This window comes from Triticum aestivum, chromosome 4A (assembly GCF_018294505.1).
Source record: "Triticum aestivum cultivar Chinese Spring chromosome 4A, IWGSC CS RefSeq v2.1, whole genome shotgun sequence".
NCBI lineage: Eukaryota > Viridiplantae > Streptophyta > Magnoliopsida > Poales > Poaceae > Triticum > Triticum aestivum.
The window spans coordinates 501378709-501405103 of record NC_057803.1 but is presented as its reverse complement, the minus strand read 5'-3'; the positions used below and the strand labels follow the sequence as shown (position 1 = coordinate 501405103).

Below are 26395 nucleotides of genomic sequence, written 5' to 3'. Positions count from 1 at the left end.
CCCAGGTCAACTGTTGTTATTCTCCGCCCCGCATTAGGCTTGCCAAGAAAATGGATTTTAAGAAAGAACAAATGGGTTGTAATTATAAAAATTGGGCTGTAAATATGAAAAAAGCACCGAGCAGGTAATTCGTTTCAAAATTACTATTTTTGGATTTTAATTTTTTTATTTCATTACTTGTTGCGCGTGCAAAATTTTGTTGGATTTTTACCTAATACCAATTTATTTTGAAATTATATTTAATCTAACTCAAAATTTTAAGATAAAAATATTTTGGATCCCATCAAAATGTGGGAAATTTTATTGATTTTTTTGAGCGATTGGTTGAAATTATTAACCGTTGTCCTAGCTAGAAAATGGGCTGTAATTTCAACAAACAATAAATGGGCTATAGTAAATTCCATTAGAATTCAAAAAAGTGTTGTACATTATAACAAATCGCAAATGGGCTATATATTCTCTGCCACGGATGTGGTGGCCACTTTTGGGCCTACTAAGTTGACGCATACGCAAGGCTTTATCAACTTATAGTCAACACACGATTCTAGTAGGAGTGGTCATTGGATGTCCATCCAATGGCTGTGGTGCTTCTTCAATCTCGGATATTCATGCTTCAGCCGCCTAAACCATCGCCGATGGTACTACCTGCTACAACCTCCTGTGGGCAGCTGTGCTATCGCGCATGCCTCACCGGCCCAACCTACTCCCATCGCCGTCTAGGCCATTCCTCTACTCACCAACACCTCCTATTATTCTCTGGCGATGGCAGCCTCACACCGCAGCCGAACTAGTGAACCCTCGTACTCCCCTCCGCATGGGCATCCACTATTGTGTCTTCGCTGGCTCTGGGTCATTCCCTTCCTAGGCCTCGCCATCGTCCACCACGTTGGTTCTCTCTGCGCGGCGTGGTCAACTTTGTCAACAAATGACAGCCATCGGAAGAGGCATGTACGTGGAGTGGCTGACAGTAGGGACCCACATGGTCCATGGCCCCACGCAAGCAAGTCCCTCCTTATTATGCGAAAACAAATTATTTCTCCCCCTGACATGTTTGACCCACCAGCTACATCTTCGCACGCAAGGGAGTGCTTCCTTTATTACGTGGAAAAAGTTACTTCTCCTTGATAGCTGGGATCCACCAGATTTATTATGATCCATTTTGCAAAAATATAGACTGTACCAAAGATGCTAAATTGTTTTCTTTTTATTCTAACTTGAAAATGAAGAAAATAAAAAAACCAGAAAACATCTTCGCACGCAAGGAAGTGCCACCTTATTACGAGCAAAGAAATGACCCCCCTGCTAGCTGGGACCCACCAGATTTGGAGGCTGACTTGCGGGTCTACTAAGTTGACACGTACGCAGGGGTTTGTCAACTTAGTCAAAATGATTCTAGCTGCAGTGGCCATTGGATGTTAAATCAACGGCCGTGCTGCATCTTCAACCTCTGGTCTTCTTGCTCCATCCGCCCAAACCAGCACCCGCTGTATCGCCTGCTCCAGCCTCCCGTGGTCGGCTGTGCTGTCGTGCAGGCCTCACCGCCCGACCATACTACTACTAGCCAAGCCTTCCCTCTACTCACCCACACCCCCTGTCATTCTTCGGCAACGGCAACCTTACACCGCAGCCGAACCAGTGAACCCTCGTACTCCTCCTTCACGTGGGCATCCACCTGCCTCGTCTTCTCTGGCTCCGCGTCGTTCCCTTCCTAGGTCTCACCGTCTTCCACCACCTTGATGCTCTCGGCGCGTCGTGGTCAACGAGGTCAATGAACGACAACCATCGGAAGAGGACTTTAGGCGGTGAGGCTGATAGCTGGACCCACCAGCTACATCTTCGAACACAAGGAAGTGCCTCCTTATTACTCATAAAATAAAAATGATTCCTCCCCCTGACAGCTGGGACCCACCAGCTATATCTTCATACACAAGGAAGTGCGTCCTTATCCTCCCTGATAGCTGAGACCCACCCGGTCAAAGCGTACGTAGCGTTGTCTGTCTGGTCGCGAACGTGTACGTACATACTGGTGGATTGGTCTCTCTGCAACGATGAACCGTGGCCAAGCAAGAAGCGGCACGTGTAGTACTAGAGCCCCCGACGTAGCAGTTCAGGCAGTCCCTTCTAAAATGTGTACATGTACGTACAAACACATGCCAAAAAATACGGCCACATACGTACATACGGGCGGGGTCTCGAACGCCTACTCGCGCATACGTACGACCAGGGATCGTGCACATGAAGAGCCAGCGGACGGCAGCAACAGTGTCCTATTCATTGGCAGCCAACTGGCTGGGTCAGAACGGAGAAAATACGTCATGTTCATCGGAACGCGTCGTGTTCATCGGGAGCCAATCGGCTTGGACGGAACAGGCGAAACGGGGCCTGGTGTACCGCAGAACGAAGGAAACGGCCTTTTGTTTGACTGCCTACGGTCGAAACGGGATCCTGTTCATCGGGAGGGGTCTGGCATACTGCAAAACGAAGGAAACAGACTTCTATTCGACCGCCTACAGTCAAAACGGGGTCCTGCTGATTGGGAGGGGTGTGGCGTACCACAAAACCGAGGAAACAAACTTCTATTGGAGTGCCTACGGTCGAAACGGGGTCCTATTCATTGGGAGGGGTCTGGCGTACCGCAAAACGGGACTCCACGGGCTACTGTTTATCCACCGTCTACTACCCCGCTCCAGCCTCCATGGGCTACTATTCATCCACCATCAACTTCCTCCAGCCTCCACCTGCTATTGTTCATCCACCGCGTCTTCCTCCTGCCTCCACTAGCTACTGTTCATCCAGCCTCCACCGGCCTCTGTTCAACCAGCCCTCCACGTGGTCCTGTTCATCCACCCCCAGCTAGCTCGGGTGTGGAGGCCTCCTCGGGGTCCTGTTCATCCAACCCCCAACAATGGCCACTGTTCATCAAGAGGCAGGTTCGATCAACTTCAGTTAGCAGCAGTAGCGAAGTAATCGATCGGGTTCAGTTAACAGCCACGGATCGATCGCTCGGGTTCAGTAAGGTAGCTAGTTCAATCGCTCAAGTTCAGTAAGCGAACGCCTCGCACACACGCACGCATACCTATACGAGAGAAACACACAAACCTCCATGCATCGCTCGGCCCCGACCACCCACCCTTGTCGGAACTCGCCGAAATTTCCCTCGCCCTCGCTTCTACCACAATTTTTTCCGTCATGGATGGCCCAAAGAATGTCATGCAGGTGCGTCCTCGGCCCGCCTAGGACGAAAAGCCCATTTTTGTCATAGAAGTAGGAGCCCACCACATCTATGATGATACATGGTGTTGTCACAATTATCATCATAGAAGTGTCATAATCATGAGAGATTTTTCTTTCGTTCGGGCCATAATGTCATGGATGTGACTTCTTTTTGTGTGTGTCCAAATGCCACGAAACTTTTTGGAGATTTTTTTCTGGCAGGAAGATACCCAGGAAGCTTCTGGAGGACACGAGGGGACGCTCATGGGGCCCACTAGGCACCAGGGTGCGCTAGGGTCCTCAAGCGTGCCCTAGTGGGTAGTGGGGCCCACAGGCACCCCCTTGACCTAGCTCCGCCTCTATAAATACTCTAAAATCCCCAAACCCCTAGGGGAGTCGACGAAATACTTTTTCCATCGCCACAAGTTCCAGAACCACGAGATCCAATCTAGAGGCCTTTTTCAGCACTTTGTTTGGGAACCGCCTATGATTTACCTAGCATGGAAGATATTGGGAATTGTCGGTCGTTTTCGCTTACAGGAAAAGCATGCCTCTCAAAAAAAATTATCTCTCAATTTAAGCTTTGAGCTCTGCCACCTCTACAAATCTCTGCTTCCCTTTGTGAAGGGCCTATCCATTTACTTTTATGCATTTTTTGTTTTTATGGACTCTCCATCTTCTCTTATAAAGCACCAACTAGGGAACACTGTTATCATATTTGTGCATTGGATGTAGCTAATATTTGAGTGTGTTTCATGAATGGATCAATGATTGAGCATAATGGGCTAGGGATAGCTTTCTTTAGCGTTGACATTTTGAAAGACATGGCTGCTTGTTGATATGCTTGAGTATTGATGTCCTCATGTCAATTATAAACTATTGCTTTGAATCATCTAAACTCCGAATGTCTATGCTACAAAAGAAAAGAATATGTGATGAATATGATAGGCAGCATTCCACATAAAAAATCTATTTTTTTTATCATTTACCTACTCGAGGACGAGCAGGAATTAAGCTTGGGGATGCTGATACGTCTCCAACGTATCTATAATTTTTGATTGTTTCATGCTATTATATGATCAATCTTGGATGTTTTAAATAAATTTACTAGCAACATTATATCATTTTTGGGACTAACCTATTCACATAGTGCCCAGTGCCAGTTGCTGTTTTTTTGCTTATTTTTTTACTTTGCACAATATCAATAACAAATGAAGTCCAAATGCCACAAAACTTTTTGGAGATTTTTTTCTGGCAGGATCCAGGAGGACACCCAGGAAGCTTCTGGAGGGCACGAGGGGACGCTCGTGGGGCCCACTAGGCCTCATGCACGCGCGGTGGGTAGTGGGGCCCACGGGCACCCGCTTGACCTACCTCCGCCTCTATAAATACTCTAAAATTCCCCAAACCCTAGGGGAGTCTATGAAATACTTTTTCCATTGCCACAAGTTCCAGAACCACGAGATCCAATCTAGAGGCCTTTTCCGGCACTCTGCTGGAGGGGGCAACGATCACGGAGGGGTTCTTCATCATCCTTGCTGCCCCTCTGATGATGTGTGAATAGTATACCACAGACCTACCGGTCCGTACTTAGTAGCTAGATGACTTCTTCTTAGTTTTTGATCTTCAATACAATGTTCTCCATGATGTTCATGGAGATCTATTTGATGTAACTCTTTTTTGCGGTGTGTTTGTTGGGATCCGGTGAATTGTGTGTTTATGATCAGTCCTATCCATGAATATTATTTGAGTCTTTGCTGAACTCTTTTATGCATGATTGTTATAGCCTCGTATTTCTTCTCCGATTTATTTATTTGGTTTGGCCAACTAGATTGATTTATCTTGCCATGGGAAGAGGTGCTTGTGATGGCTTCGATCTTGTGGTGCTCAATCTTAGTGACAGAAAGAGACATGACACACATGTATCGTTGCTATTAAGGGTAACAAGATGGGGTTTATTTATACATGAGTTTATCTTGTCTACATCATGTCATCATTCTTATTGCATTACTCCGTTTTCCATGAACTTAATACACTAGATGCATGCTGGGTAGCGGTCGATGTGTGGAGTAATAGTAGTAGATGCATAATCGTTTTGGTCTACTAATCTTGGACGTGATGCCTATATACATGATAATTTCCTTGTATATCATCATAATTATTCACTTTCCTATCAATTGCCCAACACTATTTTTTTACCCACCGTATGCTATTTTTCGAGAGAAGCCTCTAGTGAAAACTATGGCCCCCGGGTCTATTTCCTATCATATTAAAACCGAAAATACCTTGCTGCAATTTTCTTTTATTTATTTATTTATTTATTTTATTTTATGTTTTAGTTAGATCTATTTATCAAATCTCATACAATTTAATCTATCTCAATACCGTTGAGGGATTGACAACCCCTTCACACGTTGGTTGCAAGTATTTGTTGTTTGTGTGCAGGTGTTGTTTACATAGTGTTGCTTGGTTCTCCTACTGGATTGATAACCTTGGTTTCATAACCGACGAAAATACTTACCTTTGTTGTGTTGCATCATCCTCTCCTCTTCGGGGAAATACCAAAGCAGATTACAAGCAATCAAGGCACCTCAAAGCCCGCAACTATGTTGTCACATCACGCAGCCACGTAGGCACCCAAACCGGAGTTTGGAAATAGTCCACCCTATAAGTTCCTAAGAAACAAGACAAAAAGGTAATTAACAAAACTACTAACAAGAAGATAAAAACAGGAAACAAAAGATACTCAGTTAGTAAGGACAGTGCTTGAGTAATAAGGCGAGGGTTCAGGAATCACTACCACATATATGAACTATCGTATCCTCTGGTCACTAGTCAAATGCATAAGTGGGCGGCGTCGGGTACAATACACGTGCTACTCGAGGTAGACTTCGTGCCAAGCACGCCACCATCATAGTCTCCCCCATATGGTTTCAACTCATGATAATTAAAGGGTTTACCCCGTGGACACAACCTCTCTAAGGGTTCTCCGTAACTCCCCTATCAATTGCAATGGCGAGGAATCGAGGCTTTTACTGTGACCAAAAATTACCCCAATATCCCAACCCTTCACAACAATAGTAATATACTTCACAGCAACAAGGCATAAATGTGAGTGAGCTCTCCTCTCAACATTCACGAAGGCTACTAACTCGAATAATGAATAGGTAATATTGGATCACATCAAATACCGTAAAAGGGTTCAAAGTGCAATTTCTCAAACAAGTTAATGGTACACATAGAGGAGTGGGTCAAGTTACAAGCCTACATTGAGCCGGTGAAGGGAGGAGGCATGGCGGTGATGATGGTGATGGTGGCGCCGGCCATGGTGGTGAGGGAGATGATGCTGCCAGCGTGGTGGAGAGGGCACCGCCCCGAAGGTCGGTGCTCGCATGGTGGAGCCCCTCTTCTCCCTCTTAATCTTGTCCCTCTTCTATGATGGTGGATGGAGCAGCGATGAAGATCGAGATGGATGTGTTCTTGGTGAATGAGATGGTGTCTGGCAGTGGCTAAGTTTGTATGAGATATATAGGGAGCCTCCCTAGCCTTCCCTCTCACTAGGCTGCATCCAAGGGCTCTAGATGAGGCAAATCCTCTCCCAATCTCTTCTTTATGAGCCAAGGATCTTGTGGGATCGAACAAGGATGAAATTGGTGAAGAATCACGTCTAGAAGGGAAACTTTTGAGCTGTCGGCAGGTATAGTCATACGGCCGGCTGCAGTCACATGAAAGGTCGTATTTCATTTTCTCCTCCTCTGATAAAACGACCATCATTTCTTCATACGAACTCGGAATTTGACGTTCTTGGCCTTGTTGGATTCGTATGAATGACGCCGACCTATTTCTAGTCTTAGATCTTGATTTGGAGCAATTTGGAAAAATGGCTTTTTTTGGACCTCCAAAATGGCTAAGTCTGGCTCCTGAGTGTCTCCGTATTGAACCCATCCTTGGTCCTTTCATCGTGGTTGGTCCTAGGTTGCTCCAAAACACCTGTAGACACAAGAAAATAAAGAAAATAATAAAAAATACTAAATTTGCAATGCTCACACGTAAAAGTGTAAATACTGGTAATCATGTATAATAGACAACTATTTGATTCAATAAGGCATAATATATGAAGAGACCATGCAACAAATGAGCTCTACAAATGCGTAAAATATGGAGCCATCAAAAGTGTGGGTCTAGCTTCTAAAAGCTCTAAATATGTGATTTTCTCGTGGTCATGGGAAGGATATGCTCTCATGTGGCATAGTGTACTCATTAATTTTTATTTAACAAGCCAACTTCTGGGACCTTCCGCTCCCTCCACACCAACGCACCTGCCGACTTCACACAGCCTGAATGGACGCTCAGTGACTGACACCCAGGACTCGATGTGCCGCGTCCCACTTGCCATCAACAACCATCGAATTCCACCGGTACAAAATCACATGCAACGTTTCACTTTAAGCTAGTCAGTAGAGCACACCCATCGGCCATTATTCTCGTGTGGCGTCCCTCCTGTCCAGGTTGTCCAACCGGACATAGAGGGAGGAGGTGTGGGGCCGGTTTCTAGAAGCTCTAAATACTTTATTTTCTCATGCTCATAGGAAGGATATGCTTTCGAGAGGCATACTCATTAATTTTGATTTAACAAGTCAACTTCCGGGACCTTCTATGACTGCCACACCAACGCACATGCCAATTCCACGCAACCCAAACATTGTCCATCGTTGGCCTTGTGCAGCCTCCCTCCTGTCCAGGTTGTCTCACCGGACATATAGGGAGGAAGTGTGTTTCCAGCTTCTAGAAGCTCTAAATATGTGGTTTTCTCATGCTCGTGGGAAATATATGTTCTTGTGGGGCATATAATACTCATTAATTTTGATTTAATTAACGAGCCAATTTCCGAGATCTTTCGTTCCTGCCACACCAACGTACCTGCCAACTACACGCAACAGAACTGACACTCAGTGACTGACACCCAGGACCCGATGTGTCGTGTCCCACCTGCCATCAACAGCCCACCGAATTCCACTGGTATAGAACAACATGCAACGTTTCGCTTCATGCCAGCCAGTAAAGCACACTCGTCGGCTATTGTCCTCGTGAGCCACCCCTCCTGTCAGGGTTGTCTGACTGGACATAGAGGGAGGAGGTGTGGGGCCGGTTTCTAGAAGCTCTAAATATGTAATTTTCTCGTGCTCTACGGAAAGATATACTCTCGAGTGTCATACTCATTAATCTTGATTTAAGAGCAAGTATAATAAGGCTGACTCAGCTGGCTATAAGCCCTTCCACGTCAGCCAAATCACATCTGGAGGGGAGAGAAAGAGGGAGAGAGAAGCGAACGGGCGCTTCGTCAAGCGCCGGGCTGCGGCACAAGATACGAGAGCTTTGCGCCCGCTTGCAGCCCGTGGCGAGCGCTAGAGCCGGCGCTCTCGATTCCCTGCGCCTCTCCCGCCTCCCGCGCTTCTCCTTCCTCCTTCGCGCGCAAAAATCAGCCCGTGCCGTCGCCCCAAATAGCTTCCTCGCGCCAAATCAAGCCTTCCAAATTTCCCCAAATCGCCACCTCTCCCGAACCCTAGAACTGTCGCCGGCGCACATCAAGGAGATGGGTCAGCAGTCCAAACGGACGCGCGCGCCGGCACCTCGTGAAGCCCCTCCACCAGCGCCTCTGCTCACCCCGCCGCCAGCGCATCTCCTGGTCCCGCCGCCGGCGCATCTGCTGGTCTCGCCGGCGCCTAAGTCCGCCCCGCCGCCGGGGATCCCATCGGCCTTCCCTTCAAAGCAGAGAACAAGCACTTGGATCCCCCCAAGACCACAAGAGTCTCTGGCGGCTAGTCTGCAGCAACCAAGTGAATCGGGTCCTACGTCTCAAGGTCCTTGTTGGGCACCGCCTGCCTGCATCGGTGACTCTACATCACCTTGGTACATGGCTGGCAATATGGACTACTCTGATCCACAAGTATGGTATGAATTTTCTCCATTGCTTATCTCAACTCTGAATCGTGGTGTCATTTCTTAGAGCTGCTGACACACTTGTATGATATGCTAGTTAGATGATACAACATCAGAAATCTATCTACTACTCTACTGTCTATTTTCAGAGTTCATTTTTAGTAGCTTAGTAATGATAGAAAAAGAAAAGTTTCTTCTGCTAGATGATCTTTCTTTGATGTATAGGAGCACGTGACTTCTCGTTTGCTGAATCTTGGATTGCAGTGTAGTATAACTTTTCAGTTTCCACGTGATAGTGTGTATGATATATGACTGCATAAACTATTTTTCCTTTAAATAGTTGCTGTGATCAATTCAGATTTTTCCTTTAAATACTTGTTGTGATCAATTCAGATTTTTCTTTTAAATAGTTGTTGTGATCAATTCAGATTATTTTTCCTTTAAATAGTTGCTGTGATCAACTAGTATGCATCTCAAATGTATTGTATTCAGATTTTACAAATTTGAGTATATACTTGCATGTAGTTCGGTGTTGATCGCTCTTCGTTTCTTTATGTCTTTGAGCAGGGGAGTGGATTCTCACCCACCTGGTGGTTACCTTAGTTACTTTCAGAACACGGCAGGCCCCACACAACCTATGCACAATGGGAGTTCACCGCAACCAGTCAATGCTGGCGATGACACAAATGGTGGTGATTGTGGAAGGACCGAAAAACGCTTGCTATGGAAAAAACAAGAAGATCTTCGATTGGTATGTCTCTTTTTGCATTCATGCTGGCTCCATGTGTTTCATTACTAGCAAATTCAATTAACCCCTTCTGATAATATTGTAGGTCAGTGCTTGGTTGAATAATTCCAATGACCCAATCCAATCAAACTACAGGAAGAATGAACAATATTGGAAAGATGTTACTGCTGTCTACAATAGTACCACCCCAAAAAACAGGGAACGACTAGTCAAGCAAGTGAAAGATCGCTTTGGGAGAATTAAGAAAAGGGTTGCATGGTTTTGTGCGAGTTATAAGGAGGCTAGTGCTTTGTATGCTAGTGGTGAATCTGATGCAGATTTAAAGAAGAGGGCAATGCAAACTTATGAGGAAGATCACAAAAAAGATGGTCCGTTTATGTTTGAGCATTGCTGGGAGATTCTTAAAAAGGAACCAAAATGGGACGCATATTTGGAACGCCTAGAAGATCTGGAGCCGGACAAGAGGAAGTTTAGTGTTGATGATGAAGTAGGGAAGCATTCCACTATAGATGATGATGATGATGAAGATGAACGTCCACCGGGTGGCAAGCAAGCTAAGGAGAAGCAGAAACGAAAAAGAAAGGATGAAGTTTGTATAATAGATCTTGAAGATGGGCTTCAAAAGTTTGTAGATGCCCAGAATGCAGCAAATGAAGGCCGCAAAGAGATGTTAGAGACCCAAAGGCATGTTTCTGCTGAGAATCTTGAAGCACGGAAGCTTGCTCACCTTGCGGCAAAAGATCACAAAGAGTCGGTCAATGCTAGAAACATATCGCTCATTGGTGATGCAAGACACAACCGGGATGCCTGAAGATGTGAGATCTGAGCATGTGTTGGCATTGAAGTGTTTAAGGGAGAAGCTATTTGGCAAAATGGTCTAAGGTATTTCCTACTCTCTGTTGTCTTAATTAAAAGTGGTCATGTACTTAAATTGTAGTCAATGGTCCAGTACTCTAGTTACATTGTAGTCAATGCAGTCCAGATAACCATGCAATAGTGGAAAAACTCATCTAGTCAATAGTCAAATTATACTTAACTTCTATGCATTTCAGATAACCATGGAGTGGAAAAACTCATGTAGTCAATAGTCAAATTACACTTAACTTCTATGCAATCCATAGTAATTATACGCCCAGGTAAACAAGACACATCCATATAATGCTCCATCTCCTCTTCAAACTCTTCCACCCAAACCCATCTTCCTTCCTCTACTTCTCATCTTCCTACCAAGCCTACCGACCCATCTTCCTCACCCACCATGTCCGATTCATCATCATACACAGATGATTCTGATGAGCTAGCCCCATCCAAAATCATGGAAGCCTATGTTGCTGAGCAAAACGTCCTAGACTCCTTTGCTGAGAGGCTCATGTAATCAAGGCTAGGCTCGGATATGGATCATTGCAGCGACGATACGGTCCAAGGAAGGTCATTCGGAGGGATCATGAAGGTGCTCACAAGCGTCTGGTGGAGGATTACTTTGCTGCAGATCCACTCTACCCCGAGAGTATGTTTCGTACAAGATTCCGTATGAATAGAGGTCTCTTCCTCTGCATTGTGAATGCCCTAGGTGAGTGGTCCCCCTATTTCACTTATAGGGCAGATTGTTCTGGTAGAATAGGGCTCTCGCCATTGCAAAAGTGTATAGCAGCCATGCGCATGCTAGCCTATGGCACCCCTGCAGACGCACTTGATGAGTACTTGAAGATTGGGAAGTGCACTGCATTAGAGTGTTTGGACAAGTTTGCAAAGGGGGTGATTCAGGTTTTTGGTGGGGAGTACTTGCGACGCCCCACACGGGAGGATGTTGAGCGTCTTCTTCAGGTTAACGAGTCTCGAGGTTTCCCTGGAATGCTAGGAAGAATTGATTGCATGCATTGGCGATGGGAGAAGTGTCCTCTTGCATGGAGGGGGCAATTCACCCGCGGCGATTATGGAGTACCAACGATGATCCTAGAAGTCGTTGCTTCCCAGGACCTTCGTATTTGGCATGCTTTTTTTGGAGTTGCTGGGTCAAATAATGATCTGAATGTGCTCAATCAATCCCCACTGTTTTTTGATGCACTGAAAGGAGAAGCCCCTCAAGTCCAATTTTCTGTCAACGGGAATGAGTATACCACAGATTACTACCTTGCTGATGGTATATACCCAGAATGGGATGCCTTCATGAAGACTATACCACTTCCCCAAATAGAGAAGCACAAGTTGTTTGCCCAGAAGCAAGAAGGGGCAAGGAAAGATGTCAAGCGCGCTTTTGGGGTATTACAGTCCCGTTTTACCATTGTCCGTCGGCCTGCACGTCTATGGAAGAGAAAGAGTGTTGGAAGGATCATGAGGGCTTGTGTGATTCTCCACAATATGATAATCGAAGATGAGAGAGAGCAGGCAAAAATTCATATTGACTTGAATGAGATTCCGGGGGCTTCATTTGCTCTACCTCCCGAAGTGAATGTTGGTGGTAATCTATGTTTCGCAGATGTGTTGCGTAGAAAAGCTACTATTCGTGCTCGTCCACAGCATGCCCAACTTAAAAGTGATTTAGTCGAGCATATCTGGCATAAGTTTCAAAACAGCAATCATAATTAATCATGGTGGGATATTGATATCTGCATGTTCATATTCCTTTTTTTACTGTAACCTTGATATGTTACATGCATTTTTATTTCAGGAGTGAGGTGTGATGTGGTGATTGCGGCAGCTGTTACTTATAGGTATACTTTCTCTGATCTTAAATTGTTCTTTTCGTTAACCAAATAGTTCTGTACTCTATAGTTTAGTCATTGTGAATGTATTATTGCTCAAGAAATTTATTTGATCTGCCAACATGCTTGTATAGAGAGTGATGTCTTCTTTATAGCTTGTTCCTCTTCCTATTGTTACAGTATTTGTTTTTACTGAACCTGTGTAGCTATACAGGATTTATAGAAGTGATTTTCTCCAGCATTACTACTCAGTGTTACTTCTTGATGTCACATGCTGTAAGTTTGCATTGGCTAAATTTTTAAGCTTGACCCGGTTCCTTTTCCATACAGTGGTTGAAGGTTATTGATGCAAATGAGTGCTTGCTCCTTTCCAGCGAAGTACCCTCCATGCTTTATGACTTTTGTCATCGTCCAGATCAAAACTATGATTGTTGCTTGTGGTCGTGAACGGCTTGTTTGCCGGAGATGTTATCTATTATGTTTGCGGAATGCTTTCTTAAAGACTTATGTAATCTTAAGTAATTACTCATTATGCTATGGAGTAGTATGATGCTGTGTGACATGTTTGGAGTACTATGATGCTGTATGACATATGTTTGTTGCCTAAATGCCAGTCAGTCTTCCTATTTCCTGGTTGCATGGATGGCATGTATATGTATGCTCTTTGAAATGGCCACAAAAATGTTGTTTACTGTAGATCACAGCAGATCATATGCACCTGCAAGCAATAAATACTTCATATTAAAGCCGCGTTCGGACTCCCTCCGCTCCGCGGCTCCGCGCCGGAGCGGAGTGGCTTGCTAGGTATAATACGCAGAGCTGCTAAAAGGGCGCTCCGCCGGCTCCCCTCCGTGGAGAGCGGCCGAACAGGCCCTAAATGGAGCCATGCTAATAGCCAGCCAAAACGCCAGACTACTATATGAGAGAAGGCTTTATAATGACGTGGCATTGCTATATAGCCAGCAGCCGGCTGTGCTATTATCTTTGCTCTAACGAGTCAACTTTCGGACCTTCCGGAACCTTCCATTACTGCAACACCAATGCACTTGCCAACTTCACGCAGCCCAGATGGACGCCGAGCGGCTGACACCTAGGACCCATTGTGCCGTGCCCCACCGGTCATCGACAGCCCACCGAATTCCACCAGTAGAGAACAACACGCAGCGTTTTGCTTTGAGCCTGCCAGTAGAGCACACTCCTCCGCCCTTTTAAGTCCTGTGCGACACACACCCACGACGACCAGGAGAAAGAGAGGGAGAGAGAGAGAGAGAGAGAGGGAGAACCGGACCCTGGAAGGCTGGAGGTGGGAGAGTGTCTATCAGCCCTCCCTCGAGCCCCGGCGATTCCTCCTGCCGCCGCCAGAACTCGATCGTGAGCTCCTCTCCCATCCCTTTTCCTTTTCGCAGCAGGGTGATTATTTCCTGTTTGGGGGAAGAAGAAAAATCCCCGCCCATTTATGTACTTGTTTCTCAGTCCAATACGTTGTCCGTGGTGCCGCCGTGTAGCTAAAAATCCTGGATGAATTAGGAGGTACGTTTAATCTGCCACTTTGCCCCGGAAGGGGTGAGACCTGTGCTGGATCTTGCGGCGCAGGTGTGATTTGTGATGTTCCAGGCGATGTAGTTTTGGCCCGGAGATTTATGCCCTGCACCGCAATCCTCGGCGCCTGCTCATCCGTGCGAATTGGATGCTTGCTGTGCTGGGTAAATGGGTACTATTCGGTAGTTATTTGATTGGGTGGTGTCGGTCAGTGCTTCTTCTGAGCATTACCAACAGTTACTGTAAAAAACTCCCCCTAAATATGGTTTTACTGGGTGTCCATATAATCTAGGGGAGGTTGGCAGGTGAGCTACTTTTGCAGTTCCCGTAAAAATCTTCCCCAAAAAATGATATTTGGCGGTGGCGCGGCGGCGACGACGGCGGGCTCCTGAGGCGGCGGACAGCGGATCGGGTGGTCGGCAGCGTGACGGCGACGGTCGGTGTCGTCGGCGGTGGTCTGGGGTGGCGGCGCGGCGAATTCCGGTTGTGGCACGCTGACGTGACAGTTTTATGGAAATGTTTAGGGGAAGGGCCACCTCCCCCTAGATGGAAGGGGAGTTGGGCTGATTATACGGGGTCCCTTAAAAGACCGCTTTTACGGGAACTCTTGGAGCACTTTTTTTGGCCCAACTCCCGCAAAAGCCAAAAAAATTACGGGGAAAGGGGAACTGTTGGTGATGCTCGATGATTACCTGCTTAAGCATTGAGTTCCAATTTGCTGTCAATAAGTGTGTAGCTCCCTTACCTGAAGCGCGAAATACCATGACACTTGCTAGCACCAGTGATTAGTTGTTAGTTACTACCGCAGTGACAAATCCCTACAAATTTTATTGTTTGTCCTGATTGCCTAATTTGGTGCGGTTCAGAGTAGTGTATTTTAAGTGCTCCAGAGGTCGTTTTAATTGCTTTTGCGATTATTGCCGTTCCAACCTGGAGATCGGAGTTACATTTGCACAATGCTAGTATATTCAATATCACATGATGTGCCAGTCGAGTGTGTTCAAGAGTACCTTATCAGATTTTTATTTAGGTGTTCCTGATGACATGTGCAAATATACATTGAGAAATATACAGCTGTGCAAATATACATTTCCGGCCGGGGCTTTAATAATTTCTCCAAATTTACTATGCAGGATGGTATTGAAGCGAAGACATGTGACACCTCCTCTACCTTTTGTATGGTATTGACAAGAGGTACAACCACCTGGGTGATCTTTTTGAGAAAATGGAAGGCAGCAACCTACCTACTGGAAACATGATGCAAGGAATTCCTTATAGTGGTATGAATGTGCACGGTAGCTCCATGCAAATGCATGCTACAAACTCAGGAAAACAGCTATTCAACCAATCTCAGATGCTAGGGAGTTTCGCAATGCCTATCAACAGGGCTACAGCGCCTGATAACCCTGGATTTCAATTTGGAGAACATGAAAAAAAGGATCACCACCAGCAGCAGCAGCAGCAGCAGCACAGTCATTACTCTAAGAACTCCATCAGTGATGAGGAGGAGCATGATATGACCGAGGATGTTACTGATACCCAGAATGACAAAGGCAAGAAGGGTTCAGCATGGCATCGGATGAAGTGGACAGGTTCCATGGTTAAACTTTTGATTACCGCAGCATCCTACACGGGGGAGGATCCTGGGGCGGATCAAGGCGTAAGGAGGAACATTGCAATAGTGCAGAAGAAGGGCAAATGGAAAGCAATATCAAAGGTCATGGGCGAAAGAGGCTGCAGTGTGTCACCACAGCAGTGCGAGGATAAGTTCAATGATCTCAACAAGAGATATAAAAGGCTTACAGATATCCTTGGTCGTGGTACTGCTTGCAGGGTTGTGGAAAATCCAGCACTTCTTGATAGCATGCATCATCTTTCTGATAAGATGAAAGAAGACGCAAGGAAGATATTGAACTCTAAGCACTTATTCTATGAGCAGATGTGTTCCTATCATAACAACAACCGTGTCAATTTACCTGAAGATCTCGCACTTCAGCACTCACTACAGGTTGCTCTTAGATGTAAAGATGAGCATGATCTGAGGAGGGATGCAAGTGCAGATCCTGAAGAGGGTGATCAGAGTGCAGATTCTGATTACGAGGAGCATGACAAAGAGCATCAAACAGTTCATACCAACTTGAGGGATTCTTCCATGAATAAAAGAATGTGTCATGCGGTGGATCATGGTGATGTGGGTTTTGTCACCTCAAGCTCAAACGGTGTTAGCGGGAGGTTCAATCCGCATGACATCACATTGGATATCAACAATGCTATTCCAGGTGGAGCCAACTTGTCTTTTGTGCGGAAGGACTTGACTTCACAACAAATAGAGCTTCAGAAACATCGCTTGCAGACCCAAGAACAAAAACTGGAAGTGGCAAAACAACGTCTCAAGTGGGAGAGATTTAGGATGAAGAAGGACAGGGAAATTGAAAGGATGACATTGGAGAATGAACAAATGATGCTTCAGCAAAAGCGTTTGGAACTTCAGCTAAGACACAATGAACTAGAGCTTGAGCTAAAAGGCAATGCAAATCATGCATGATAGTTGTTTGATCAGAGTTTTGGTTTGCAATATGGTAAGCATGAAAGTTCTTGATATTCATCACTTTTGAATAGCTTCTGCTTGGTGCTATTGTCACTGTTTCATATTGATAAAATCTGCATTTCGTATTTATGTTTCAAAGTACTGTCAGTATTCCACATTTTGTGGAGTATTACATGCACTGATCTCATGTTGTAGTTCATGTGATATTCGTGATGTGTGAGGTATCTTTGAGGATCATTAAGGGTTTTTGATAAATAAGGAAAGTGTCAGTTAGATCATCAACTTGTGAATGATTTGCACTAACAATATTCAATGTCATGCACATGGTGTTCCTGAGTGATACATAGTTGGTGTTTTTTTTTAAAGAAAATAGAAGCTTTCATTACCCTTGGCCTCGGCATCAAAGACGCATGTAGCCTAAACCTTATTACAACATTTATTCGAAGATATAGCCAAATCAATGAAGTGTACTGACAGGCCACACTGAGAATTTAATCACTAAGAAGCCTAGTAGGAGCACACGGCTACCTATAGTGATAGTGCCCGGATTCAGTGTTCTTGTGCTATGTGGTGTCAGTTTGCCACTGACATAGGGTTTCACTATCCAAATATTGCGGTGCAGTTTCTGTATGAAATGGATGACTGTTCTTACTTCTGTCTGCAGTGGTTAGCTTCACACGGTTTGTAAGCGTATCTCTCTGGGCTGCCATTGTTTGTTCCATTGCAAGCCACATGGTTTTGATTTATTAGGGTGTAAAGAATATAATTATTACATAGAGCTTACTCTAAGTTTAGTTTTGAACACATGGCACTCCCAAGTCCCAATAAGTGAATTAGTCTGTTACTTATTGCTTAGTTTTGCTTGGGCTGGGTTGGTTGACATGTGCGTTGGTGATTGGTAGGCTATGAAGAGATGCTACAGAACTACAGGCAATGTTCTCGCATAACCAGTCTACTTTTCTGTATCAAATGATAGACCGGCTGTTTTTTTTTTCTTTTTTCTTTTTTCTTTTTGCGGGGGAGATAGACTGGCTGTCTGATCGTGGTTAACCACTAAACAGAATACATTTTTGGTATGGCAGTCTAATTGTTAAATTTGAAGTGCTGTCTACTTTCCTTTAGGGCTTTCAGCAAATAGAGTTTGTTATATTTTACCTGATATCACTTCTTCTTATTGTTTCAGGTCGAAGGTGGTTTTTGACAAGAGCATGGTTGTCCAAGAAGGAACCCTCAAGACCGGTTCGATGCATTAGACTTGGTTTAGTGATCTTCTGATTGCCTGTCGTCGTTGTAACATCCTTTGTACTCCTGGGCTTCGTCTGTTCTGTGAACCTGAAATGATTTTCTTTGTGTTTTTCTTGGAAGTCTTTTCTTCTTTCTAGCCAATGGGTGAACTTGTGTTGACTATAGATTAGTGCTAGAAGTCAGGTCAGAAGGGCATCCTGCTCAGCGTTGGTTGCCGTCGCAACTCTGTGCACATTGTTTGCCTTATATGCAATTCGAGGTTATATTTGAACCAGTCTATTTTGTGGTGTTAGTCGCAGCATGGTTTGGTGTTCGGCTCAAGCGTGTTCGCACGTCTCTGGGCTTTGTTTCAGAATGGCAATATCCAGCGACAGTTTGCGGCTAGAGATGGCATTTGCGAACGAAGCGGGTGGCATTTTTAGTGTTAGTGGGGGTGGTATTTTAGTGTTAGGGCATGCCAGTTTGTTTATTTTGGGGCAAATTTCTTCAGAAACTGCTATCCGTGCGATCTAAATCATGTGGCTGTGGGGGTGTTTGTTAGGGACTGGTTTCTGGCGATCGTTCGTCGGATATCTTTCCTCTTGTTTCCTTGCTTTGAAGTCGGAGCTGATGTACCATGGTCCGAGTGGCAATGATGGTGAGTGATGGGCGTACGGCTTGGACGGGATCCTCCACGGGTGCAATCATTGCATATTTCTTCTTCCTTGCTTGTCTCTGAAATCGGAGCCGCCTCGCCTCGCCACTGATGCATGTGGTCGGTAATTTGGCATAGGTTGGCATTGGTCTTCGAGGGGTTATTTTGGCCATAACCTAGTGGATGCTTAAATGCGGCGAAGTCGAAGTCGCTCGGTTGGAGAGATGACGACGACTATTGCGCACAATCTCGAGGGTGGTCTCCCTTTCGATTGTGTGCGTGGAGTGCTCGTGGGTAACTAGATTAATTAGTAGAACGCCCGTGCGTTGCCACGGGCTTTTGAAGAAAAAGAATGCTACTGACGGTGCTTAAATAACCGAGAATAATGCATGTCTCAGCTAGCACACATCTCAGATCCTCGGTTCTCAGCGAACATGCTTCTTCAATCAATTACAACTATCTTTTTACAAATTAAGAAAGTTTGACTCAGATACTAAAACTACATAATAAAACATATAATCATGACTTCTTCTGAATAAAAATATTGTAGTACACAACAGATTCAGTTATTGTGACCACTATAAATATTTATCTTCTAGTGCAGATATTTATATCCCCAATCTATATATATCTTCTAGAGCGGATACTTACATCCAGAAGACATACATTTGCAAGTGTTTCTTGCTGCCAAAACCTACGTTAAGCTAAAATAAGTAGACTCAGCATACAATTTGAGATGAGCATAGCACAACAAGGCCAGCTTGCCTCCTTGTTAGATAAAAAACAACTTGATTGCTCCTACTTTCGGTACGCAACATCTGCGCTAGTACATAACTAAGAGGACTACAAAAAATGACGGATGCTATTCACAACCGCCGATGCACATATTTTACATCGCTTCACTGCTTCGAACAATGAATTGCTGCCATGCTCACCATGCAAATCACGTTTTTTATGCAAACAACATAGGGCGACTGACCACCTAAACCTGTATTACTATAAAGCAAATACAACATAGATGTGCGTTCTCGTTTCATACTGATCTGAGTGGATGCGATAAAAACACCATGGACAAAGCGGTCGCTAGGATGGAGATATGAACATCAAATGAACTGTAGATAATTCCCAATATTAATATGTGACAACATCTCTACTAAATAGGGAATCATTATCTCTATCAATAAGCAGAAGCAAACAACTGAAAGAAGATAACTATCTCATTTCAATCCTTACATTCACACGCCAATTTGGCCTCACCTCCGCGCCCTAGCCTCACTTTTGAAAGCCTGCAAGAGGGCGAGAGATAGGAGTAAGCACAATATTCTGCAATCAAATGAAAGAGTCAGGGAGGAATTAGCATTTTTGTCATGCTCCCCTGCTCAGACCATCTCAGTGCCACCACATCTCGTTCAGAAAAAAAAGCAGTAGCAACAGCACCCAATCCCCATCAAGATATCTCAAGCAAGGTGCCCCTTCTCTACACATCACCACTCCTCACCATCCAACACTGGCGGAGCCTCGTAGAGGCCAAACAATCGTAACCCCGCCTTCCAAAACTGCAAACAAAAAATTACTACTATGCATACTAAGTGTTTGGTCCAACCCATCAGTGAATAATAGTCCTCCCAACCCCATTATTATTAGATGAATACCCTCGAAGGATGCACACATGCATATTTGTGTGTGAAGCTAGCTAGCTACTCCATGCAACTTGATTGAATGTTGTACGAGCAGCTTCATGCTGCATGTGCACAGAATGCTTGCTTACTGCTACATTAGATGGATTCACCCGACTGGTGGCTGCCTGCTGCATATGTTCGCATTAGATCGATTCGCCCCCTGCTTGCTGCTGCGCCTACACAGACCATCCGTGCTATGCATGCAATCGCCAAGACCATGAGCCGACGACCGTTGATGAGCCAAGCTGCCAAAGGATGGAAGGAGCAAGATATGTTCGATTACAGTGTAATTTTACTTCTACGCTTTTTTGAATTAAAAATTTGCTTTTAGTTCAAAATTTGCCCCCCCCCCCTTGATTGCTTGCCACGCTCCGCCACTGCCATCCAGTGCTCCTCCTCTTCTACATCCATCGCCCACAAGTGGCTTGCATCACCCCTCCCCCAGCTCCCTCCTATCAACGGATGGCCGTGCTCCACCCGCACCCTCGTCGCGAGGCCCATGCTCCAGACACACTTATGAAGCCGCATAGAGAGCTCAGGCTCCCTTCCTCTTCCCTAACCGTGGCAAGGGTGAAGCTGCCGCCCCATGCTCCCTAGACCTCCATCCGCCCGTGTTCCATCCTCCTACCATCCAAAACGGGCAGGAAAAAAAAAAGAACGGGGCCATCCCGTACTCCCTTCCCCTCCTCCACAACCAAGCAACTGCCACATGCTCGTCCACCAAGCCTCAACCGTGGCGTCCGGATCGAGCATGAATGCATGCACCGCCTGCCGGATCTGGCACGGATGCGCGCGGTGGCTCCTCACTTCCTTGATTTACGGGAGACGCCGTGCTGGGCATGCGATGCCCTGTCAATCGATGGGGTGAGGGAGGCAAATGACACGAAACAACAATGTACTCCCCTTTAATAGTAGAGATATATGGAATTTTTTATTATAAATTCTGATCAACCAATATTCAGCACCTGGGGAGCTGGGCCAATAAATAAAGCCTACATGCTATAAAACGAATGGGAAGGCTTATATGGAAACAAAATTCGGCGTCTGTCCCCACTGGATGTGCATATTTTAAGCACGAGCACTTTTGAGTTTCAGTTATACAGGTTATTTTAGTAAATTGGAAGTGCAAATGTGTGATATATTAAGAGATTTACTCACACTGCATGTGCAGTACATGAGCGGCAGCCGGCAGGCATAGGAAACAACGAGATTCTAAACTTCGCAGAAAACAGAAGTTCACCTTCGAATCTGAGTATAAAAGGGTCTCATTCAGATCCAGAACTATGATAAAAGACATGTTTTTTAGGAGGCATATCTACGAGTTTTTCTGATGATGGTGAAACAAATCCCTACATTACATATAGCTTTTAGTATCGCAAGGAGCGTACAGTTGACAATATACAAAATGGTACACCAATAACAAAAAGACTGCCCTTTTTTACTAACCTGAATTTGATCTTCAATTTGGCTCCTGACTTCAAGTAGAGGTCAATATAGCAGCAGCAGGAGCTGCAGAATAGAACATACAGTTTATACTAAGCAGGCAAAAAGAAGGAATGACCGAACAGATAAGTAATCTAAGCAGGCAGTTAAGATGTTACTACAGAGCCTAGCTAGCTGCTCAGATTTATCAATAAGCTCACGGCATGGTCCTTCCCTGTCTTATGCATTTGCACAGAGCAATCCAGAATATGCACATAGAAACATTACCATGCAATGATTTACAACCAGGTTGAATAGATTATAGCCAAAATTTTAGTACGAATGTCACCTGCCATTCATACCGATCGAAGTAAACATATAATTTGATACATTTTTTTCTTCTGTTATAGTCTAATGACATGGTTGGTACAATTTAACATACCTTCCCTAGTCCAAAGGGGACACAAGCTTCTATTAATAGTCCAAAGAGGCCAAATATGCATGCTTAAACAATGCACCATGTCTACTTAGTCACATGTGAGCTCTTCTTGATCATGAAAGGTACCAGGTACCACAAAAATAGTTCAGCACCATCCAAATTAAATAAGGACCACAAAAATAGTTCAGCACCATCCAAATTAAATAAGGACCGAATAAATTGGTAATGAATCCTAATGCAATTATTGGAATAAGAATAAGACAAAAAAAGAGAAGCAACATAATAAACAGAGAAAGATTAAACGGACAGGTGATATAATGTCTGCCTCTTCTCGGAAAATCTAATGGCAACTCTATCAATTTCAAGTACTCTTATTGTAGATAACATCAACATAAAACTTATGTATATCTATTGATTCAAGGCTATGGATTTCTTTCTTGAAAAGGAACACAATTTATATATGAAAGGTAGCGGCTTTCATCGAAAAAGATTCTTGCTCCTGACACATAATTTCTTTACTGGTTTCTCAGCTATGGAGAAGAAAACGATTTCTTACTCGCACACAGAACTAATGGGCACCAAGAGCATTTGCACATTTCAATTCACTTGATGCTTCAACAAAGTGCCTCCTCTGCCCGAACAACTGAACACAAATGCGTCCTCTCATAGCCATGGCGGTGAACCTGCAGAGCAAACACATGCAATGATTGAAATGAATGGGATGCTTTGCTCGGTTCTTTGAGGCCCATGCATACTCGAACAGATTAATACCTGTGTTCGTCCTCCAAACAGCGCACGGCCGGCACGGTCTCCTCCAATCAGTGCAACGCGACCACATCCTGCTCTGTTCGGCGGCGTCTGCATCATCCGTGGGGATCCGCGGCAGTGGCGGCGTCCGTGGGGATCCGTGGCCATTTCTTTTAATGATCAAACATGACTCTTGCATAAGTGATATCAGTATCCGATTAAGATGATTTTTTAAGGCACCAAAACAAGAACTGGGTTAAGACAACAGTAATAGATATTAGTATCCGACTAAGATGATCTAGCTAAATACCTGTGGGTTGCCACAGAATAACTCCTCTTGGCATGCACGTCAATTGCTTCCCTTTAATAGCCCCAAATGCATAAGTTTACAACTACAAGTCGTGCGTGGGAACAAGCTGTACACAAACATATATTCATTTCATTGATCAAAATAGATTTATGATAACTAATTTCATTTGTCAAAATAGACCAGTAATCCTAGAAGAAGAAAAGTAATATACAACATATATTATAACTCCGCACTACAGCCAACCGGCTACATCACCCATGCAGCTTCACCTTCGACAACTAATAAAACGGGAAATTTTTAATATCATCCGCCTTGAATAATATAATAACATTCACTTTCATTTTATTTTTATCTTGGAGCCTCATGGTCACATGTTCTAGGAAATTTTAATTTCAGACGGCAACGATATCTACCAGCAATAAGATTTCTAGATGTCCAGAAATGCAGTATATTTCTGTGTATGAAATATTTTTCAGTAATAATGCACATGGAAAAGATATAATCATTTTTCTGACCTCAACCTCGACAAGCGCAACTGCATCAAGATGCCCACTATTGACACAATATCTCCAGCGCCCTTGCTCAATCCCGGCCTCTTTGTGTACAGCAAAAACAAGAACATAGCAACAAGACTGCTTGGACGCTATTGCTCCACTTGACTTTGTAGATTGCTTCCTCAGATGAAGTTTTAATTACCTCTAGTCCTGGAATAAAAGAATGAAAATAATTTAAAGCCTCAATGAGATGTTGAGGGAGTAACAAAAACTTCACTCATTTTTTCGAGGGAAAACTTCACTCATTTTGTTATACCTCCAAATTAAGGTAATAAGAAAGTCTGGAATAGAAGAACCACATATTCCGAAATGCAGTTGCAAAAAGAGTGGAAATATAACAAAGTAAAATAAACCTGACAATCATCTAAAAGGGTCATTTACACTTTTTGTCTTATTTTTTCCTCATTTGAAAGGGACATCACATTGTTTTTATGTAAGTGCTTTACGGAAGAATACAAGAAGACATGAATCAGTTTCATTCTTGGAGAAGTGCAGACTGCGAGGCTAAAGATCAGGAGAACACTAATAGAACCTTACCTCTGCCACACATGAAACATGCCTCTGTATGGCGTTACATTCATATAGTGTGTCAATATAACCAGCTGGAGTTACTTGGGCAAAGTCCTTTTTCCTTCTGATCGTCTTCGATCAGAATCCTCACTGAATGAGCAGTTGTAGCAAAATCCCAAACCGGGCTTTACAATCCAAGACCAAGACCACCACACGAAGACTCGTGATGGAATCTTGCAGCCCCTGATTTGAGCTTGGTGGCACAGTCGGGCGCTAATATATGTCGATGTGTTCGCACAAGGAGTGGAGTAGCAGAAGCGTCCAGGCCCTGACGGACGAAGACCCGCAGGTTGTGGCCCGTGGCCGGGAGATTAACCTTTGCTCCACTTGTCCAGCTTCATCTCCTCCAAGAACTGCTCGGCCTCAGCCACCAGCCCCACGTCGGCGCACATGCGTGTTGCAGAGGATGTTGTGGGCGGGGATCTTCTTGTCGCGCATCTTGTCCCAGAGCTGGAGCACGTCGCGTCCCCAGCGTGCCCGGCAACAGATCTTGGCCACCGCGGTGCGCGTGCGCTCGTTGGGCTCGACCCCCTCGGCGGACATTTCCTCGAACAGGCTGCGGGCCAGCCCCAACTTGCCGGTCTTGCCGATCGCCTCGAGCAAAGCGTTGTAGACGAAGATTTAGGGCTTGATGCCGACCTCCCGCATCTTCTTGAAGACGAACTGGATGCCGTCGTAGTCGCCGGCCTCGCCGAACATCTTGGTGAGCATGCCTTGCAGCGGCGGGGGCGGGATTCAAACCACCCTGCCTTGCAGAGGCGGGGGCGGGGTTCAAACCGCCATGCCTTGCAGCAGCGGCGGCGGCGTCTCCCCCTTGTACTGCGGCGGCGGCGGCGTCTGCCCCTCGGACGGCGGCGGCGGCAACGATCGATGGGAGGGGTCGATGGATTTTTTTTGCGGCGGCTGCAGCGGCAACGATAGATGGGATCGACAGGAGTGGGCGACGGCGAAGGTTAGGATCGGCCGCGGCACAGGGATGGATCGGCCGCGGCGGGGGCGAAGGGGTGGATCGGGCCTGCGAAGGGCTGGTTGGCGGCGGAGAACGATCTGCCGTGGGCACAAGGATCGATCGTAGGGGTTTTTTTTTGGCACCGGTTTTTTTCGCAGGAAGGTAGCGAGTGGAGGTGGGAGGATGATGAAAATAAAAGAAAGGTGGAAGGATGACGAAAATAAAACGAAGGTGGGAGAATGATGAAAAAAACCAGCGAAAATAAACCGCGTAGTCTATTCACCAAGTCGTCCATTAGGAATAGAGATCGGTGTGGCTATCAGTTTGGAGAATTTTGACAATTCCTTTTTTATCCGTCGAGCTTTAAAGGCAACTCCAACGCGGGAATGTATTTCGTCCGCTTGCATAGTTCAGCGTGAGCAGAAACTATGGCCCAACACGGTGATATATTTGGCTGTTCTGTTTGTTTCATGTCTGTGGTACACAAATCCGCCCCCATTTGGATTGCGTTCGCGTCCACATGGACAACGGATGGATGTGTCATGTGTCCGTTCAGTGTTCACCCTCGGCCCATGCGAAAGTCATCCAACAAGCATAAGCTGGTCCTAAAATGATACGTGTTCGGTGGGCGCCCATCCGTGCCCACTCCCCCTTCCCCGCATCCTGACAATCAAACCCTAGCTACCGCCTACCCCGTCGCCGCAAGTGTCGTGGAAGTGGATGGCCGGGACGCATGACCACGAGACTGGCTCCTCCTCAGGGCGGCGTCACGCGACACCCTTCACCATGACGTTGCCGAGGGCTGCAACACTAGTGCGCAACGACATGTATGTGCTCGCCGTGACTAGGAAAAGGTAGTCCCCGTGCACCTGTTGAACGAATGTTTTAACCCAGAAAGGGTTCCAGTGCCGACCGTTCCAGTCTATGGTCGCGTGCGAGCGGCGAAGATCCTCGTCATTGCGATCTGCTTCCCGGCAACCTTCGCCACAACCCGGAATTCGTCGAGGACTCGTCCCACTGGGATAGGTGGTTCTATGACGAACACGACCAACACCATCGGTCGTGCTCCGTCTCTCGTGTGCGTGCGGTTGCTCAACGCATGAGCTACCCAGGGTGAAGGAGGAGGACGAGGACGAGGCCGTCAAGCAGGCCCTCT

General features: G+C 45.5%; 2 protein-coding genes and 1 long non-coding RNA gene across 5 annotated transcripts; 2 read left to right on the top strand and 1 right to left on the bottom strand.

Annotated features, from left to right (window-relative positions):
• Positions 1-8450: 8450 nt before the first annotated feature.
• LOC123082143 (uncharacterized) lies at positions 8451-13278 on the top strand. Its single transcript, XM_044504546.1, has 5 exons — positions 8451-9165; positions 9721-9904; positions 9987-10783; positions 12570-12612; positions 12934-13278. Exons 1-3 carry the CDS (start codon positions 8807-8809, stop codon positions 10710-10712), a joined length of 1269 nt encoding a protein of 422 aa, XP_044360481.1. The 5' UTR covers positions 8451-8806; the 3' UTR covers positions 10713-10783; positions 12570-12612; positions 12934-13278.
• Positions 13279-13773: 495 nt separating this feature from the next.
• LOC123086600 (uncharacterized) lies at positions 13774-18209 on the top strand. The gene is made up of 3 exons (XM_044508368.1): positions 13774-13974; positions 15276-16721; positions 17874-18209. Exon 2 carries the CDS (start codon positions 15368-15370, stop codon positions 16685-16687), a length of 1320 nt encoding a protein of 439 aa, XP_044364303.1. The 5' UTR covers positions 13774-13974; positions 15276-15367; the 3' UTR covers positions 16688-16721; positions 17874-18209.
• Positions 18210-19076: 867 nt separating this feature from the next.
• On the bottom strand, positions 19077-25386 carry LOC123086599 (uncharacterized). 3 transcript variants are annotated; one of them, XR_006440952.1, is made up of 7 exons: positions 24258-25386; positions 23682-23870; positions 22881-23272; positions 22666-22792; positions 21695-21757; positions 19803-19855; positions 19077-19681 (listed from the first exon to the last, which is right to left on the bottom strand). It is a non-coding gene; the product is annotated as an uncharacterized lncRNA (long non-coding RNA). The 3 variants fall into 3 exon arrangements; XR_006440951.1 differs by having other exon boundaries at positions 19077-19855; positions 22881-23048; positions 23167-23272; positions 24258-25381; XR_006440950.1 differs by having other exon boundaries at positions 19077-19855; positions 24258-25385.
• Between the last annotated feature and the right edge of the window lie 1009 nt (positions 25387-26395).